The 18919-nt window shown below is 54.1% G+C and overlaps 1 protein-coding gene across 6 annotated transcripts; it reads left to right on the top strand.

The window, feature by feature from the left end:
- The first annotated feature begins 799 nt into the window (after positions 1–799).
- Sidt2 (SID1 transmembrane family member 2) lies at positions 800–17360 on the top strand. 6 transcript variants are annotated; one of them, XM_028783675.1, is made up of 28 exons: positions 914–1130; positions 2582–2703; positions 2901–3065; positions 3155–3200; positions 3707–3808; positions 3916–3999; positions 5813–5912; positions 6076–6141; positions 7338–7431; positions 7781–7833; positions 7943–8041; positions 8651–8722; positions 8887–8958; positions 9136–9198; positions 9945–10063; positions 10390–10463; positions 10546–10612; positions 11144–11217; positions 11347–11470; positions 12096–12213; positions 12530–12666; positions 12906–13014; positions 13202–13278; positions 13451–13497; positions 13736–13841; positions 14302–14412; positions 15746–15859; positions 15951–17360. In XM_028783675.1, exons 1-28 carry the CDS (start codon positions 948–950, stop codon positions 16011–16013), a joined length of 2661 nt encoding a protein of 886 aa, XP_028639508.1. In that variant the 5' UTR covers positions 914–947; the 3' UTR covers positions 16014–17360. The 6 variants fall into 6 exon arrangements, with proteins under 6 accessions (XP_028639507.1, XP_028639508.1, XP_028639510.1 ...); XM_028783677.1 differs by lacking the exon at positions 7943–8041 and adding an exon at positions 8118–8129 and having other exon boundaries at positions 915–1130; XM_028783674.1 differs by lacking the exon at positions 7943–8041 and having other exon boundaries at positions 800–1130.
- Positions 17361–18919: the final 1559 nt, after the last annotated feature.

Here is an 18919-nt window from a genome sequence, read left to right on the forward strand (position 1 = left end):
ATCTTTCCATGAGCTTTGTTCAAACAAACAAAGCAGCCTCTGCAGAGTAGGGGTAGAGCTCACAGGTTGGAAGGCATCCTGGTTATAGCGTCTTGGTTAGGGTTATCCCGTCTACCGTGAGAGGGGAACGGCAGCTGAGCTGCATTCAGTGGGGAGGCGCTTCTTCGGTTTTTAGGAACCAATGAGGGGTTAAAAATGAAGCTGGAGTAGTGACTTGGGGAAACAATTCCTGCTTAAGCAAAGAGATCATCTGTCAAAAAGACCCAGCACTTACTGAGCACTGTGAATCTCGCCAGTAATGTCTACACCAAGCAGTAGATGTGGGAGGAGGAGCCCGAGTTCAAGACTCACCAAATTTACACGACCAGTTCCAGGCCAGCCTGGGTTATGGGAGCCCCCGTCTCAAAAAGCCAAAAAGCGCGGACCACAAAATCAAGAATCCAATACGTAGTGATCCTTCGTGGAAAACTCACTCTAGATGCTCATAGGGCGGCGAAGGAAGGAGGCGGCGATGGCTGCGTGGGAAGCAGTTAGAGGCGGCCTGGCCCTTTAAATCCGCGTCGGTTTCCCATGACGTCAGCGGGCGGGCGCAGCCCGCTGTTTACCGCGGCGCGGCGCCTGGTGGCCCCGAGTTCTGCGCCGCGTCCGCCGCCCTTAAAGGGCCCGCGTCCGGGAAGCCTCCGGGCCAGGGCCACCGCCGCCTCGGCTCTCCGGGCGCGAGCGGACACCGGGTCTCCAGCCGGGCTGGGCCGGGCTGGGGTTGCGGGTCGCGGTGCCACCCACGCGAGCCGGGGTCCGCGCGAGGCCCAGGAGCGGCTCCAGGGAGGGGACGCGTCCTATCTCAGGCCGGGGTTAAAGTTCTGGTCCCGGTGAGATGCTGGAAGCTGCTGCGGGAGCCGCAACGCGCCCGGTCGCCGTCCCGTCGCCAGCCCCCGCCGTCCCGGGCCATGATCGCCTGGCGTCTGCCCTTGTGCGTGCTCCTGGTGGCCGCCGTCGAGAGCCACCTAGGGGCTCTGGGGCCCAAGAACGTCTCGCAGAAAGACGCGGAGTTTGAGCGCACCTACGCGGACGACGTCAACAGCGAGCTGGTCAACATCTACACCTTCAACCACACCGTGACCCGCAACCGGGTGAGCGCGGGACCCCACGGGCGGCCGAGAGGGTGGGCGCCTGGCCTGGACTTGATGCTGCCCCTGCCCTCTCCGCCAGCCTCTGAGCCGCCCTCCCTTTGGCAAGACCTGGTTTCCACCAGCATTCCCTGCAGTTCCAGCTGGGCAGCTTGGGAAGTCCCCTGCCACCAGCTGTGATGGGGACTGGTCTGTGACCTGGCTCTCAATCTGGCAGCTCTGTGAGGTCGGGGTGAGGGGAAAACAGGCTTCCAGCCTTGCGTGCTCAGACAACTCCAGATGGGGCCAACTTAGAACTGAAAAGCTCTGTCACAACGTCACAGGGAGGTGAAGGAGACCGACCTCCTTGCCTCAGAAAGCCAGCTGGCCTTGTAAGTTGAAGGTGACAAGATAAGGTCCTCACAAGCTGAGAGGCAAGAGAAAAGGGAGTTTGTTTCTAAGGCAGAACTATCTCCGACTTCTTACTCATTTCTCCCCAGTAGTGAAAGTAGAAGGCTGGTGGATCTGGGCCCAGGCAGAGCACGGTCTGGGAGATCCTTGCTGCCTGGCTGTGTGACTCCCTGCCTAGCTCTCTTGCTTTTTCTCCAAGGCCCGATCTGGATTGACTGGGAAGCACTGGAGTTTCAGAGGAGGCATCTGAGACTTTCTTTGGGAGGGAAAGGAAAGGAGTTTGGTTTCTGGCAGGCCACGATCTACCATCAGGTTCTATTCCTTGAAGTTTGATCTCCCTTTCAGTCCCATATCCAGGATCATCCCAGAAGTGGCACCTACCCCTTAGGGAAACGTTACCCCTAGGTTTGGTTTCAGCGGCCTCGTAATTAGTCTGCAGTTGTGATTTGTTCGCTTTTAAACTCCCACTATCTTGTGTAGCTTTGTCCAAAGCAGAAGGTGGGATTTTTTTTTTTTTTTTAAGACGGGGTGGATTGAGGTTCCAAAGTCACTTCACAGCTTGGCCCTTGGTCAGAACTAGAGAGACAACTTGTGTTTCGACACAGTTCCTTTACACCCCTCCCTGCAGGCCTCTGGCCTCCAGAGTAGTAGTGGAACCGGAGCTTCTTGCTGGTTTCCTAATTCACGAGGAAGAAGATTGAGGGCACTTCTTGCTCTCCTGTGTCAGTGCGTACACAGGAACATCTGTATACACGTGTATATATCCATGTGTGTGCTTGTGGGCTATCCTGGAACCTTCTAAGGTCTTTGCTGCATATCCTGCTGTTGCCTGGGATCTACTCTACAAACCCAGGTCTTCCAAGAGTGAGCTTCTTCAAGCCTCAGACCTGACAATCAGTCCCTTCTAAAAAACGAGGCCTGTATCCCTTACAAGGAGAAGCACAGATAGTGTTCTGGCTGGCCAGGACGGATAGCATAGGGCAGAACTCAGCATGCAGTCTGTAGAGTCAAGTGTTTGAGGAACATCGGTCTGAGTTTGAGGGAGGGTGTTTCCTTCTCTGCAGACCGAGGGCGTGCGAGTGTCTGTGAATGTCCTGAACAAACAGAAGGGGGCGCCTTTGCTGTTCGTGGTCCGCCAGAAGGAGGCTGTTGTGTCCTTCCAGGTGCCCCTAATCCTGCGAGGGCTGTGAGTAGGACCTGGGGGTGCAGGGAGAGGGGCAGCTTTGCCAGGTTTTCAGAGACCCTCACCCAGGGAACCCTTGTCCCTGAGCCCAGTGGCAGGAGGGTAACTTTGTCAACCCAGGGAATGAGAGGTCTGGGGACCTGATAGGAAGAACTCAGGCTGGCCGGGACTAGTCACATCCTCCTTGTCTTGGGCCATAGATATCAGCGTAAGTACCTCTACCAAAAAGTTGAACGAACTCTGTGTCAGCCCCCCACCAAGAATGAGTCTGAGATCCAGTTTTTCTATGTGGATGTGTCTACCTTGTCACCAGTCAATACCACTTACCAGCTCCGAGTCAACCGTGTGGACAATTTTGTGCTCAGGTATTGAGGGTAAGAGAGAAGGGACCATATAGCCCCAGCCTTCTTTCCAAGTGTTGACAGTGATTGTGGGCTTCTTCTCTTCCCCGTAGGACTGGAGAGCTCTTTACCTTCAATACCACGGCAGCCCAGCCCCAGGTAAAATCTCTTGTCAAAATGGGTTTTCTTACCCTGGCATGGTCCTAACAAGTCAGAGGAAGGTGGATTTCTACATTCAAACCAGCCAAGGCTACATAGAGAAACCTTGTCTCAAGATAGCAACAGTAGCAGAAAGGAAATCGGGGGAGATTTGAACATGAGAGCAGGAGTAGGTACGGATTGCTAGGACTAGCAAATTCATCCTGTCTCTAGGGTGGGACTCTTGGAGCTCCGTATGGATAGGCAGGCAGGGGCAGTACAGTGACAGGGTCTGCTTGCTCTCTTTCCTACTCTCCCTCTTAGGCACTGTCCTGTGTACCCAGGATATCAGTGCTCAGGGACATGCAGGACTGGCCTGCTCATGGTCAAGGCTCTTCTCCCCAGATAGCTTCATTGTCTGAGCCAAGAAGATTCTGCAACCTCCCTTGTAGGAGACCGGTCCCTTCAGAGGGGCAGAGAGAGCATCCTCCTGAGGTGGCACTCTCCCTACCCTTCTATGTTCTCAGTACTTCAAATATGAGTTTCCTGATGGCGTGGACTCTGTCATCGTCAAGGTGACCTCCAAGAAGGCCTTCCCCTGCTCAGTCATCTCCATCCAGGATGTCCTGGTGAGCAGTGTGTCATTTTATCCTCCACCAGAAAGTAGTTGGGGCATTAGAAAAGGGGACAAGGCCCAGTTCCCCATCCATCTGTCTCTTTCTTCCTTCCTCCTCAGTGCCCTGTCTATGATCTGGACAACAATGTAGCCTTCATCGGCATGTACCAGACTATGACTAAGAAGGCAGCCATCACTGTGCAGGTAGGAAGTGCACACGCCCTTCTGAGGGATGGACGGGGCTGTCTGTTGAAGTAGATGGTGTCCCACACTCTGTCGTTGTCCCTCTCATTCCTGCCTGACGAGAGGCCTTCTTAAACTTTCACGGTGACCTCCTTCGTGCCTGAGAAACTTTTCTCCACTAAGCCATCTCATTGGCTCTTAATTTTTTTTTGTTTTGTTTTTTAATCAGCAAGGGATTTTACTCAGACATAGCAGGGAGGTACAGACCAGATACGCTATAAGAGAGCAGCGGAGATTTACTCAGGGACCAATGTTTTGTTTTATAATTATCAAGGTTGAGGGTGCCACTTGGCAATCATGCATGATACCATGCGGCAGAAGTGCATTTAGGGACATCTTAGAAACTCTTCTCACTTCAGCAACACAAGTACTGAAGTACGAATGGCCCCTGTGCAGAGATGATGTGCAAATTTGTGAGGCGTTCTATATTTTTAAAAAAGAAATTGTTAAAAATCTTGTCCTGATCCTAAGTCAAAACTCATTGAGTCTTTATAAAGCACGTCAAAACAATAATTTAAATCAAACGTCCTTACCTAACACAATCTAGGAAGACCCAAGGTGCCCTGAGTTTATCCTTGCGATAAACTAGGGCAATAGGAAAATACCAAAAGTCTTTTTTTTCCATGACTGAATGTTTCTATGAGAGCAGAAAACTTGGGGTGTGCAGCGAACACACCGTGTTTCAGCCCTAAGCTGAGTTTCAGACAGTGTTCCTTGGCTTCTTGCACTGTGACGGTGTGTATGGTACAAGAGCACATGTGTGTTCAGAGCCAGGGCTGAGGTGACATCTTCACCTCATATAATCAACATGGCTGAGTGCTTTTAGAAGCATCTCGGATGCAGTGTGCATTCTATTCTATTTTATTTTATTTTATTTTTGGTTTTTCGAGACAGGGTTTCTCTGTGTAGCCCTGGCTGTCCTGGAACTCACTCTGTAGACCAGGCTGGCCTCGAACTCAGAAATCCGCCTGCCTCTGCCTCCCAAGTGCTGGGATTAAAGGTGTGTGCCACCACTGCCCGGTGCAGTGTGCATTTTATTCTGAATGTTTTTCGGTTATATTTTTCGATGTATTCAGAAAACTTTTACTGTGTCTTGAGCTTATACCACCCCCCATCCTGTGTTCTCTGGTGTATGTGAGTAGAGCCATCTCTAGCTGGTGCCCAGGACAAGCCGTGTGGACCGCATACATGCTCGTTTGTTCCCCAGGCTGTAGCCCAAATACCCATGGGTTTGGGCCCTGACCCTAACTTCTCAAGGTGTGTTTGAGGACAGTGGCAGCACCGCTCCCATGGGTGCAGCTCAGTGGTAGAGCACTTGCCTGGCAGGTGAGAGGCTATGTGTTAGATCGTTAGCATCATAGAAGTGTGAGGCAGGGGATCTGTGCAAGGATTGGGTAAAACTATCTCTAGAAAGAGGCTTGTAGCTTCTGGTCCAAAGTATTCAGAAAGATTGCAACGAGCCAGCCGGGCAGTGGTGGCGCACGCCTTTAATCCCAGCACTTGGGAGGCAGAGGCAGGCGGATTTCTGAGTTCAAGGCCAGCCTGGTCTACAGAGTGAGTTCCAGGACAGCCAGGGCTATACAGAGAAACCCTGTCTCGAAAAACCAAAAAAAAAAAAAAAAAAAAAAAAAAGACTGCAACAGTGATGATCCTCCTCCTCTTCCTCCTCCTCTTCCTTTTCTTCCTCCTCCTCCTCCTCCTCCTCTTCCTCTTCCTCTTCTTGTTTTTCCTCCTCCTCCTCTTCTTCTTCTTCCTCCTCCTCCCCCTCCTGCAGCGGAAAGACTTCCCCAGTAACAGCTTTTATGTGGTGGTCGTGGTGAAGACTGAGGACCAGGCCTGCGGGGGGTCTTTGCCCTTCTACCCTTTTGTGGAAGGTAAGTTTCCTGTACTGGCTAGGGATGGGTCAGGCTCACTGGCTTCCCAGAAGATAGAAGGGACCATGTGGCTGTTGGTGGATCCCCTGGGACTCTCCAGGCTGGTTCCATTAGCTCAGCTCCCAGCAATGACTTCTTTTCCACTTTGACAATTTACTTCCAGACGAACCAGTGGATCAAGGGCACCGTCAGAAAACCCTGTCAGTGCTGGTCTCTCAGGCTGTCTCATGTAAGTCTGAGGCACCTGAGGCTTCCTCTCAGACCCAAGAAAGCAGCTGTTCTTGGAATGGGAGGGGTGGTGAGGACTCTTCTACCCAACAGGCTTGGGGACAGCAGAAAGCAGGCTTCCAGCCAGAGAAATTCACAAGGTGGATCCCTGTGTAATATGGGACAGGGTCCGTGGCCAAACTGATGAGCAAGTTCTCATTCATACCCTGCCTCTTAGCAGAGGAATCTCTGTCCCCTGTCTCTGTGACAGAAATAGTAAAAGCTATCCCGTTAGATACATTCGGTTGTGAGGCTTAGCCCAGAATTAGAGTATTGGGGGCCCCTAGTCAGTGCTAAGCAATGTCTATTGAATTTTTCAGTGGAGTCCTTTCTAAACTGTGGACTCTTAAGATGAGGATAAGGAGCGGGGCACAGTGGCCCATCCTCTTTAATCCCAGCGTTGGGAGGTAAAGACAAGATCAGTAGCCCAGACTCACCCTTCATTATATCGTGAGGTCAAAGCCAGTTTGACTATGAGACCTTGTTTCAAAACAACAAAATAAGTAACAGTAACAAGCGAGGAGGGCTGGAGAAATGGCTCCCCTGTTAAGAACACTGGGTGACTTTTTTTCAGAGGACCCCAGTGTTATTCCACAGCACCCACGTGGCAGCTCACAAGTCACCTGTAACTCTGGTTCCAAGGGACCTGATACTTTGCCTTCTACAGGCACCTGTGGGTGGCACACATAGACACACGCAGGCAGAGTACTCACACACAAAAAGTAAAAATAAATGCATCTTAAACATGCGATTATAAACCCAACACACACTAGAAGGGGGACTCGGTACTTACTGAGCCCTGGTGTGTGCTAGCAGTATCCTTCTTAGGAAGGAGGGGGCCAGGAGGGTACAGAGAGCTGGGATGAGCAAAGGCCAGGTCACTGTGGGTCTGTCGATTGCACCGTCTCTGAGCAGTAGTTTGAAGCTTAGATCAACATTGAGTTGACTACAGGTAGGAGAGGAAGCCTTAGGAAACGCCATGAGCAGGTAGACTCATGCCAGAGTCTGGTGTGTTGAGCCATAGACATATGTTCATACTGGCTGGGCATTGGCTTCAGGGGAGGAAGAGCCAGATCTCAGAGGTCCCTGGGCATCCAGCAGCAGTGTGGGGAGGACTGCTGTGTTCTCGCCACACTCACCTCGTTTCCCTCCCTGTAGCTGAGGCCTATGTTGGTGGAATGCTCTTTTGCCTGGGCATATTCCTGTCCTTCTACCTGCTGACTGTGCTGCTGGCCTGTTGGGAGAACTGGAGGTGAGACAGAACTACTGGGCTGTTGCCTGCTTTGGGGCGGGGGTGGGGTGGGGGTGGGGGTGGGGGCTGGAGGCATGAGAGAGAGTGTAGTGGAGTCCCAGCTGGCCCAGGGTGACCTGTTCTTGTCTCAAGGTAACTACAAGACAGGAACTTGTTGGGATCTGTGATCCGTGAACCATTTCTTTGCAAGACTGGCTCATGTCATTGCTTCTTCCCAAGCTGGGAACACCCTGTTACTCCTGGGGCCGGAGAAACCCAGGATCAGGATGGGTAGAGAGGATAGAAGGAAGGTTAGCCTAGCCTAGGGTGAGTCCTCATCCTGCCTCAGTTGTCCTCTGAATTCCTGTAGGCAAAGAAAGAAGACTTTGCTGCTGACCATAGACCGAGCCTGCCCAGAAAGTGGTATCTCCAGGGACCGGGTTGGCTGGATCTGTTGTGGGGAGGTGGGAGCAGGGATGGGAGGGGGAATGGTGAGGAGGGTGGCTTGGTGGCTTCTCTGTGTTCAGCGTAGGAGTAACATTTCACAAGTGGAACCAGGCTGGGGCCCTGGTTCACCCCTCCATAGATACCTGGAAACTGTCCTGTGCCCGCACTGGTGTCTCAGCCTCAGGTTGTTAACTTCCAATTCTCTCTTTTTCTTCCATCACTTCTCTCTGCCCTCCCTTCTGCTTGGACCTCTCTCTCAGCTTCTCTCCTTGGTAAGCTCCAGGTGCTGTGGGCAGAGGAGCTGCTGTCTAGGGGAGGAAAGTGAAGCACAGGAGCTTCCGAGGGAGGGACCTGGGCACAGATACCATCTTCTTTGATGGCTTAGACGTGTTATTTCCTTGACCATCTTCCTTCCATTTTTATTTTTTTTTTGTTTTGTTTTTTTTAGGTTTTTTTTTTTGTCCTAATTAAAATTTTTACACAAGATCTCATAGTCCAGGGTAGCTTGAAACTGAGTATGTAGCCCAAACTGGCCTAAATATCTTCCTGTCTTAGCCAGGCGAGAGTGCTAGGGTTACAAGCATGAGCCACCATGTCTGGTTGTCCCCTCTTCTAGGAGAACACAGGGTGGCACACTTGCTTGGAGTGACATAATTGTGAGGGTTCGGTGGGTTTGGGGATCTGTGTTTTCTCTTACTGCTGGCATGGCTCCTCTGGCTGTCTCTCCCGGGTTCTCCTTTCCCTCTCCCCCTGGCTGTAGGCCTTCCTTTGCTCACGGGCCTTCTCATTCCAGGTCACCCTCGGGTCTTGGCTGATTCGTTTCCTGGCAGTGCCCCTTTTGAGGGTTACAACTATGGCTCCTTTGGTACGTTTCAGTCATGTATTTGCCCATTCCCAGCCACAGCTCCCTGTGCTGCCACTCCTGATGGCTGTGCCCTCGAAGCTGCCCCGAAGTCTTTAGGAGCAGATCCTAGAGTCTCTTGTCCTGAGGTCACTCCTACCTGCCTCACCACCCATTCCTGCCTGCAGAAAATGGTTCCGGATCCACTGACGGGTTGGTTGAAAGCACAGGTTCAGGGGACCTCTCCTACAGTTACCAGGGTGAGTGGGCCAGGCAGGGGGTATGTACCTCAGGGCTGCTGTTGACTAGGTGGAATTTCCTGGTGGGCGGTTGCCTCTCTGCCATATGCTGGAACCAGGGAAGGGCTGCTCTTCTGCCCCGTCTTCCTCTCTGCTCCATGGCCTCAGTTCCCCTGTAACTTTCCCTTTCCTTTCAAGGACACGACCAGTTCAAGCGGCGCCTTCCCTCTGGCCAGATGCGGCAGCTGTGCATTGCCATGGGTAGATGTGGGGAGGGGGTAGGGCTGCCCTGCCAATCAATTCCTGCCAGGAGGCTCAGTCCATGGAACTGGCCGCCTCTGGGACCAGAGAGACGCTTAGTGCATGGCTTTCCAAGCAAGCGCCAGCTGTGCCCGTGGTCTTCTGAGAAAGATAGCCACTGGCCACCATCAGTGTCCCACCTTGATGTCCTCTTGTCAGAATCCTCCCTCCGTGTTTTGCTGGCCAAGGGATCTTAGGTCTGGGTGTCACCTGGTCTCTAGGGGCTTTGGCCAGGTGAGGTGACAGTAGGAGGCTTCTGGAGGTAGGAGATGGGTGTTTTTTTCCCTCAAGCCCTTGCCTGTGTATTAGGGCTTTAGCTCAGGGGTGGCCATGGTATCTCTTCTCAGAACCCAACAGGACTGGGCACTTCTAATCTGCATGATTGGCCAAGTTCAATCCCGTTAGTATGTGTGGGATTCTCTCAGTGTCCTGGCCTGGAAGGCCTAGCTCAGGGGTCAGAGCCAGGAGTGGAGCAGGGCTGGAGTCGCTCCTGCTCCCTGGTCCTGGCAGAGCTCCCTACCAGTTCCCACTGAGTTAGAAGTGCGTTTCCTGCCAGCACCTGCGCCACCTGCCCTACTGCTCTGAGCTCTGGCCCACAATTCGCCTTTTCCCCATTATTGACTAATTTTGACATTGCTTCTGATGGGTGGGGGCAGACCCAGTGTTCAGTCCTACCGGCCCAAGCCCTTTTCCTTTGTCACTCCTAGACCGCCCCTTTGACGCAGTGGGCCCACGGCCACGACTGGACTCCATGAGCTCCGTGGAAGAGGATGACTATGACACACTGACTGACATCGACTCAGACAAAAACGTCATTCGAACCAAGGTGTGGCATAGAGCCTGGCCCTGCCCTGCCCTGCCCAGATGGTTCTGGAGGAAGGGACTCTGTGCAGCTCCCCCAGCGTATCTCTGGGCTGGGTTTGCAAAGCAGAGGGAAAAGAGCTGATATGGGACAGGCAGGATAGACTCCAGGAGAAATTGGCCTGGGGACATCTGGACTAGTTGAACAGATCCTCTTGGCATTACTTAACCACAGAAATGTGGAGTCTCAGAACTCTGTCCCCTGAGTTCTGGCTCGTCGCAGGGAAGCCCACTGGTCTGCCTAACCTGGGGATCAGGGGTTCAGCGAGGCTCATTCCTGCTTCTCCTCAGCAATACCTCTGTGTGGCCGATCTGGCACGAAAGGACAAACGTGTTTTGCGGAAAAAGTACCAGATTTACTTCTGGTGAGTGGGCTACACAGACGGGCACGCCTGTTACTGCAGAGGGCGACTCCTCAGGTCCTGCCAACCTTACCTTCTCCCTCAGGAACATAGCCACCATTGCCGTCTTCTACGCACTTCCTGTGGTGCAGCTGGTGATCACCTACCAGACGGTGAGAGGGTGAGGGGTGGGTGACGAGATGGCGAGGGGTGGGTGACGAGATGGCGAGGGGCGGATGTTCTTGGTCTGTAACTCTGCTTTAGCCTGCAGTGCCACCGCAGGCAGAGACTCTGCAGTGAGCATAGGTCATAGGCTGTGGGAGTAGCTTTCAAATCCCAACTCTGTTTTGGCTGTGAGGCCCTGGGCTTTTGAGCTCCAGTTTCTTCATCTGCGGATTGGGGGCAGCATGAAGTCAGGGTGGGGCCTACAAAACAAGAGGTCACAGGACTTTATCCATGTGACTTCCCTCCCCTTACTGCAAGGCAGGGACTTCTGGAATTTTCAGTCATTGTATCTATAACGAGGACGATGGCATCCGTGCCACCTTAGAAGTGTAAGGAGTGCCGGCCTGGGTACCGTGTACACACTTGAGCCATGCTGGCTCTGCTCTTGTTTTGCCAGTTGGACCCAGGGTGTGTGGCAGGGGCTCCCTGCTGAGTCAGGCATGTTAATAGCTACACTCCGCCCCCCTATACACACACAGGTGGTGAATGTCACAGGGAACCAGGACATCTGCTACTACAACTTCCTCTGTGCCCACCCGCTGGGCAACCTCAGGTGGGGATTGTGTTGGAGGCCCAGGGGTGGGTAGAGTAGGTAGGGCGGAGCTTTGTGAAGCCTGTTGGGCAGAAGAAAGGAAGGGCACGAGGGCCCTCATCTCAGCTAAGCCTGTCTGGTCCCTTCTAGCGCCTTCAACAACATCCTCAGTAACCTGGGGTACATCCTGCTGGGGCTGCTCTTCCTGCTCATCATCCTGCAGCGGGAGATCAACCATAACCGGGCCCTGCTGCGAAACGACCTCTACGCTCTGGTAAGCCAGCCACTGCCCACCACGGCCTCCATCTGGACCTCCTCGTCCAGTCCAGCTCTGCTCCATCTAGCCCCACAATGCCCTGCCCTGCCCTGCCCTGCACTGCCCAGCCCTGCCCAGCCCTGACCTGCCCAGCCCTGCTCTGCCCAGCCCTGCCCAGCCCTGTCCAGCCCAGCCCAGCCCAGCCCTGCCCAGCCCAGCCCTGCCCAGCCCTGCCCTGCCCTGCCCAGCCCTGCCCTGCCCTGCCCTGCTCTGCCCTGACCTGCCCTGCCCTGCCCTGCCCTGCCCTGCCCTGCCCAGCCCTGCCTTGCCCTGCCCTGCCCTGCTCTGCCCTGCCCAGGTCTGCTTCGCCCTGCACTGATGGGTTCTGCTCTACCCTCCTCTGCCTTCTGCTCTCCCCTATCTACGCTTGCCCTTCCCCGTGTACTCCATCCCTGCTCAGCTGTTTTATCCTGTCCCACCTTGTTCTGCCCTGCCCAGGTCTGTCCTGGCTTGTCCTACCCTCTCTGCTACCCACTCACCACAGCGCACAGTCTTTTCCCTCCTCCATGCCCCCGAGTCCCCTCTCAGGACCCTTCTCTTCCCACGTCACTTGTACTTCTCCTCCTTCCCTTTCTCCCCACAGGAGTGTGGGATCCCCAAACACTTTGGTCTGTTTTATGCCATGGGCACTGCACTGATGATGGAGGGTCTCCTTAGTGCCTGTTACCATGTCTGCCCCAACTATACCAACTTCCAGTTCGGTGAGTGCTGCCTCTTGTGTGGCTGAGTCTGCTCTCCCAGGTCACCAGCTTTTAGGTCACCAGCTCTCGGAGGCTGGCTTCCGAGAGCGGCTCCATCCTAGAAGTTAGCTGTGCTGCCTCCTTTCCAATCATCCCTACAGAAACCCTGAGAAACTCAGGAAACGCGCCCTAACTTCCGGGTGTTCGTATACTGAGACCCTCACACTAAGTTGTCCTTAACTTCAGGGAGCATTCCAAAGCTCCTCATTATCTGGGCTGGGCGTTGTGTTTGGGGTCCCTGTGGTGCCTCTGCAGCTCACAGCCTGTTCCTACCCAGATACCTCGTTCATGTACATGATTGCTGGCCTCTGCATGCTGAAACTCTATCAGAAGCGGCACCCAGATATCAACGCCAGTGCCTACAGCGCATATGCCTGCTTGGCCATCGTCATCTTCTTCTCCGTCCTGGGCGTGGTAAGGGCCTGGTCTACTCGGCAGACCCTGTAGGAAAGGCACATGCGCCACCCCACCTCATCCCCACAGTCACCCCCCATGTGTGCACTCATCCTGTCTTCCACTGCAGAAGAGGTCCGCTGCTCCCCTAAGGGGCCATCCTGGGTCCCTCTGTAGCCGGAGCCTAACCCAAGTGCTTGCGCTAGTTAGGGTGCAGACATGAGAGGACTGCACCCTCACTCCTGCGGGCTTCCCTACAGGTTTTTGGCAAAGGGAACACAGCCTTCTGGATCGTCTTCTCAGTCATCCATATCATCTCCACCCTGCTCCTCAGCACCCAGCTCTATTACATGGGCCGCTGGAAGCTGGGTGAGAGCATGCCGGGGGCAGGGTGTGTAAGGGGTGGGGGACACACAAGGGACCTTCCGCGTCTCTTTGATCTGACTGGGCTGGACGAATCCCTGGGTGGGAGATTCAGAGTACTCCCTGGTGTTGCCGGGCTGTGCCCTCTGAAGACTCCGCTCAGCCTTGTCAGTGCCACACCTTCTCACTGCAGACTCCGGAATCTTCCGCCGCATCCTCCATGTGCTCTACACAGACTGCATCCGCCAGTGCAGCGGGCCCCTTTACACGGTACCCGCTCAGCTTCCCCAGCTCCTTCCTCCTCCGTCTCCCCTCTTCCCCGTGGGATCAGGGTGTGTCAGAGAACCCAGGGTGGGGCGGGTACTGGCTGACACGAGCCTTCCGCCTCTTCCCTCCCTATCTCTCTCTCCCTCTCAGTCCCCGTGTCTCTGCTTCCCTCCAGGACCGCATGGTGCTTCTGGTCATGGGCAACATTATCAACTGGTCGCTGTGAGTGTGGCCGTTGGCTGTGGCGTCAGCTGGGGACATACATAGTCGGCCAGTGGCTGACTTTAGGGCTATGGCCAGTTTTGAAGCCTTGAACATAAGGAATTGGGGCTAAAGAACCGTGGGCTTCTAGAACCTTCTGTGAGCCTCTGAACATAGTTGAAAGCAATGATGAAGCATGGTGGGGGTGTGGGCAGAGGAGAGGCCCTCCCTCCTCCCCCAGAACCCACTCCTCTTTCAGGGCTGCCTACGGACTCATCATGCGCCCCAATGACTTCGCCTCCTACTTGCTGGCAATCGGCATCTGCAACCTGCTGCTTTATTTCGCCTTCTACATCATTATGAAGGTGAATGGGGGGGGGGAAGCAGCTGCTCTGCTTTACGGGAGCAGAGCGGGGCGCTGGGAGAAAGGAGGCTTTGCATATGTCCACGCCAGTGAGGCTTGGGTGGTTGGGTGGCTTGGGTCTCTTGTAAGTCCTCCTGGGAGCTGCTCTCTAGGTATGTGCTCTGCCACCAAGCCGCGCCCCTAGCCTGGGTTCACAGAGCCTGTGATAGCTAAGCCAGGTCTCTGAGGCCTGGTGCCTCCCAGTGCCTTTCCAGGTTGTACAGTGTGAGGGAGCTTCCCAGCCAGTGCTTTTGTTGGCTCAGGGATGTGGGTACACGGACACCTAGTTCAAAGTGGGCATCAGGGCTGCTGGCATGAGACTTGCCTGGGCTCTGTGGTTGAGCCTGTAAATCCAGGAGGGGCCCAGGTAAGAAACTGAAGGTAGGCAGTGGCCTGGGCTGACGGCTGCAGACCTTCCCTAGCTCCGGAGCGGCGAGAGGATCAAGCTCATCCCCCTGCTCTGCATTGTCTGCACCTCCGTGGTCTGGGGCTTTGCGCTCTTCTTCTTCTTCCAGGGACTCAGCACGTGGCAGGTAAGTAGCTACCTCCAGGCTTGTAGCAAGCTAACCCATGGCAAGTTCTCTACCTTGGACCAGGCCTTCCCTCTTGACTTGTCATTAAAGCCTTCTGATACTCAATATCATGCCAGCATGGAAATTTGGACCTGTCACTTTAAAGGCAGCTGAGTTTCAGAGAGGCCCAGGGCCTTCCCTCAGCATAGAGCTAGTGTGTGGCAGCTGTGGTTTGAAGCCTGACACATCAGTTTCTTTACTGCCTCAAAGGATACCTGGTGTGCATCAAACTCTGAATCTCTGATAGAACTGAATGTGTCTGCTGGGCATTGTGATGGATGCCTTAATCTCAGCACCTAGGAGGCAGAGGCAGGCAGATCCCTGAGTTTGAGGCTAATCTCTACAGAATGAGTTCCAAGATAGCCAGATGCTACACAGAGAAACTATGTCTGGAAAAGCAAAAACAGAATTGAATATAGCATGGCTCTGCCTATGTGGCATTGGATTCAGTCTAGTTCAGAAGAGAGACTGCTAGCTCACGTCTGGGTTTTGTTGTTTTAAGGCCAGGGGTCAAATCTTCCCTTGTCCTCAGTAAGCACATACTCTCTGCCACCACACTACATTCCCCACACCTAGTTCATGTTTGAAATGAAAAACAAGCAAGTCAGGGTACCGGAGTGTGCAGAAGAGAAGATGGCGAGGCCTGGGAGAGCTTCTCAGAGGAGGCAGGCTTTGCTCATGGCCAGAAAATCTGGTTCGAGCTACATAGCTCTAGTCCTGTCACCTGAGCAACCACACAGGGTGGAATGTCCAAGGCAGCTTTGATGTGTGAGAACACACTGATTTGGGAGCTTGGCAGAGACCTGTCCCTGTATGGGGTCAGATGTGTCTTGATGTGTGGCCTCAGCACAGGCTGTACCAGACATAGTGTCAGAAGATGCTTGTGGCAGCAAGGTTGTGGGCGGAGCCTGGAGGGTCAGGAGCATCAGGACCCTGACCTGGTGGAGTAGTTGAGGGAAACCTACCCTGAGGTAATTTGAAAGCGAGGCCAAGTTCCAGGCAGGCAGTGAGTTGGGGCTTCTGGGCCCTCTTGGATTTCTGAGTAGAAGCTGTAATGACAGCCTCCTGCCCACAGCTATAAAGGGGAGATGGGTCTGGAGGAAGGAGGAAAGAGCGGAATCAGTATATTTGAGAAAAGCCATTGTTAGCTGTGGAGGGCCAGAGTGTAGCATGAGCCAGAACAGGATGCTCTCCTACCAGGGACAGTGGGGCACCATGGAGTGGGTTGGAGGTGGGTGTGGAGTTGGTCCCTGCAGAGCAGACTCAGTAGGCTGCTGGCTCTGTCCCCTGCCAGAAAACCCCCGCAGAGTCCAGGGAACACAACCGCGACTGCATCCTCCTGGACTTCTTTGATGACCACGACATCTGGCACTTCCTGTCCTCCATTGCCATGTTTGGGTCCTTCCTGGTATGTGGGATGTGCCTGGCCTGAGGGCAGAGGGGATGGTAGAACAGACAGCCCCCTCCTTCCCAGCGTCTGACCCTCCATCCACTCTTAGGTTTTGCTGACACTGGATGACGACTTGGACACTGTACAGCGGGACAAGATCTACGTCTTCTAGCAGCATCTGTGGTCCAGGCTTCTCCTCTTGGGCCCAGCGCCTCGGCATCGCCTGCCAGTTGCCACCCAAGCACCAAGGGCATGAGTCCCAGCTCCGCTGCCCGGCATTGGATGTTGTGGCAAGACAGCGCGATTCCAGCCCAGGCCTGACTCAGGACAGTTACTGTTGGCACTGAGCCTTGCAGTCACCTTTGCTGCGGAGGAGGCCTGCTCCGCGTTCCCCAGACACTGGCCAAATTGCTGCTTTCTTCTCAGTGTTGGGTCCTCCCCAGGACCTCGTCTGTCCATCTGTCTTGTTTATCCACTGGCTCTCCATTTGTCCCTTTGGAGAGGAAGGCGGGAAGGCAATGTCTTGTCCTGTTTCACGCCTTGCATTCTCCCCATCCTTCCCTCCTCTCGGCCTAGGACACAGCCCTTTCTTCTTCCCATGCTCTGCTCCAGGACTGTAGTCTGGTGCCTGATTCTCTGTCCAGCACCAGGACCTAAGTTCTCCCTGGGTCTGGAGCTGGCTGCTATCACTGCCCACTCTGGCCTGCCAGGATGGATGCAGGTAGGAGACTTTAGGGGCTGGCCAGCTGGTGCCAGGCTTTCGGTGCTAAGGCCCACAAGGGGCCTAGGTACGACCCTCCCCTCTGACCTGTGCTTGGAGCTGGCTCTTCAGCGGTGAGGGCCAGCCCAGGTTGAGTTTTCTGATTTGGGGGCTGAATTCAGAGGCCACCTCATCCCACCAGCCACTAGAACGATGCCAGCACCAGGGTTGGTGGGAAGTGGCAACGCACTGTCCCCTTCCTCACCCTCAGTCCTGCCAAGCCCCAGATGGGGGCCTCTCAGTGCCATTGACACTGCCCGAGAATGTCCAGAGGCCATGGAATGGTGCCAAGCACACAGCCCCCTTTTGCCTCTTTCACGGGAGCAGGAGTCCCAGTGCCTGTCTTAGAAAGGGAGGGACATGCCAGGTCCCTGTGTGTCCTTGGCCCTGTCTCACCAAAGGACTCAGGGCTGGTTTCTGAGTTTCCGTCCAGTATTTAGCCAAGTTCTGTGTTAGTCACATAGGTTTAAGAAAGCCTTGACGTTTACAGAGTCACCCAGCTCTGGCCCCTGGCCACTCTGGTCCTTGGCTACCTACCCTTCACTCCACCAGGTCCATTCCAGATGCCAAGAGTGGGCCCCAGGAATGTGTTTCGTTCTCTTCACCATGTTTTTCTAGCTCTTGGGCTGGGAGAAGAGGCAGGTCTGAGTCTTTTTCTGAGCTTTGTTCTGGGTCCCTCCATGCTACGGTTGCAATTCTGTTTTCTATGAACAAGTGCATTCAATAAAGAACCAGACCTGGGATCTGGAGTCTGACTGATGTGTTTAGGGGGTACAGGAGCCCCCGAGTCCCATTTGTTCTGGCTTTCTCTTCTCATTTCTGTGAACAACTACGTTGGATACTGACATTTCTTGATTCCACCAGGGTTTTCCTCAAAATCCTCAGGCCACCCATTAATTCTGTAAACATGTGACTCTTGCTCCAAGCATTGCTGACAGGAACAGGATGCTGAAAGTGTGTCTGTGCCTTCTCCCTGTGATATCACCCTCCAGCAGGCACACAGCACCTGCCTGTGTCTACCATGGAAAGGTCAGCATCCTTTCCAGTCAGCTGGGCAGATGGGTATCCAGGCTCTGCCCATGATGCACCTGAAGTGGGCAGAGCGCTTACAGGTGGAGGTTTTAAAGACTATTTAGGAATGCATAGCAAGCAGGATCTAAGAGGAGGGAGTTTTTATTTAGATTATAAAAAGGACGGGGTTTGAGGGTCCTATCTAGTGAATTCAGGACATAATAGGCGGCTGGGAATGGAAGGAAAAGTCATCTCTGGGGGAACTCCAGCATCCTGATTATGACCCTTCCTTCAGATGCCACGAGGAGGTGCTGTAGCTCTATGCACCACTAGCTTAAATCAGCCAGGCCGGCTGTAGTAGGTGGGGCTTCTGAGGCTGCACCTCTCTCTGGCCTGCGGCCAGTGCTGAATGAGACTGACTCTGCCTGAGGGTCCTCGTCTTTCCCCTAGTCCTTTGTCTCTCTCCCTCTCTCTCTGTCTCCTGAAGTTCCCAGAATTGGGGGCAGGGTTCAGAGACACCACTAAAGCCTCACCTTTTAAAAAGTTGCGTTCAGTGAGTGTGTGAGACAGCACACGTGTGCAGGTCAGAGGAGAGATGTTTCTGTCTCCGCTGTGTTGTGAACTCAGACCATCAGGTTTGACAGCAGTTGTCTTTAACCCCTGAGGCCTGAGCCCACTGCAGCTGGGTGATGAGTGACCGAGATGAGTGGTGACCCTCCCGGGCGTGGTAGAGTCTTTCAAGATAAGGACTGTTTTGAAGGAAGGAGAGGGTGACACTGTTTCCTAGTCTCCTTACCTCCAGCCTTGCCAGGCCTTAAACACCCTCCCTTTGTCACTGCGCTCTGGATGGGGATCTGATGAAGCTTTCCCTGTACCAGTGGGCAGGGATACCCAGGTTCCGCCCCTCGCTGGTGGCCTTAGAAAGGCCACTCTGAACCTCAGTTTTCTCAGCTGTAAAACGGGGTGGTAACTCCTGCCTCCTAACAAAGCTGACTGTGGAAGGAAGGCTGCAGTCGAGACTAGTTTCCACCAACTGTTTTTTAAAGCCTTGCAAGAAGGTGGCTTGTTTGTCCCCTACAAGTTCCGGGGACGTTCCTTTGTCGGGCCAAACTGTCTAGCGCGCCTGCTCCTTTCTTTCCCATTGAAGAGCAGACCCAAGTCCGGGTAACAAGGAAGGTTTTCAGGGTCCTGCCCATAAAAGGTTTTTCCCGCCGCCCTCGGCACCGCCCCGCCCCAACCCCGCAGCATCTCTAAAGCACGCAGAGAATGTCTCAGGCTGCCCCCGACAGACTGCTCCAACTTGGTGT

Source organism: Grammomys surdaster, unplaced genomic scaffold, assembly GCF_004785775.1.
Source record: "Grammomys surdaster isolate TR1022 unplaced genomic scaffold, NIH_TR_1.0 1164, whole genome shotgun sequence".
Classification (NCBI taxonomy): domain Eukaryota; kingdom Metazoa; phylum Chordata; class Mammalia; order Rodentia; family Muridae; genus Grammomys; species Grammomys surdaster.

Bases quoted from the DNA above. Each gene is read 5' to 3' on its own strand.
- Sidt2 (XM_028783675.1), top strand. From the start codon at position 948: ATGATCGCCTGGCGTCTGCCCTTGTGCGTGCTCCTGGTGGCCGCCGTC. The intron at 3,809-3,915 runs GTGAGCAGTGTG...CTTCCTCCTCAG, and splicing joins TCTCCATCCAGGATGTCCTG to TGCCCTGTCTATGATCTGGA. The intron at 7,432-7,780 runs GTGAGACAGAAC...GAATTCCTGTAG, and splicing joins GCCTGTTGGGAGAACTGGAG to GCAAAGAAAGAAGACTTTGC.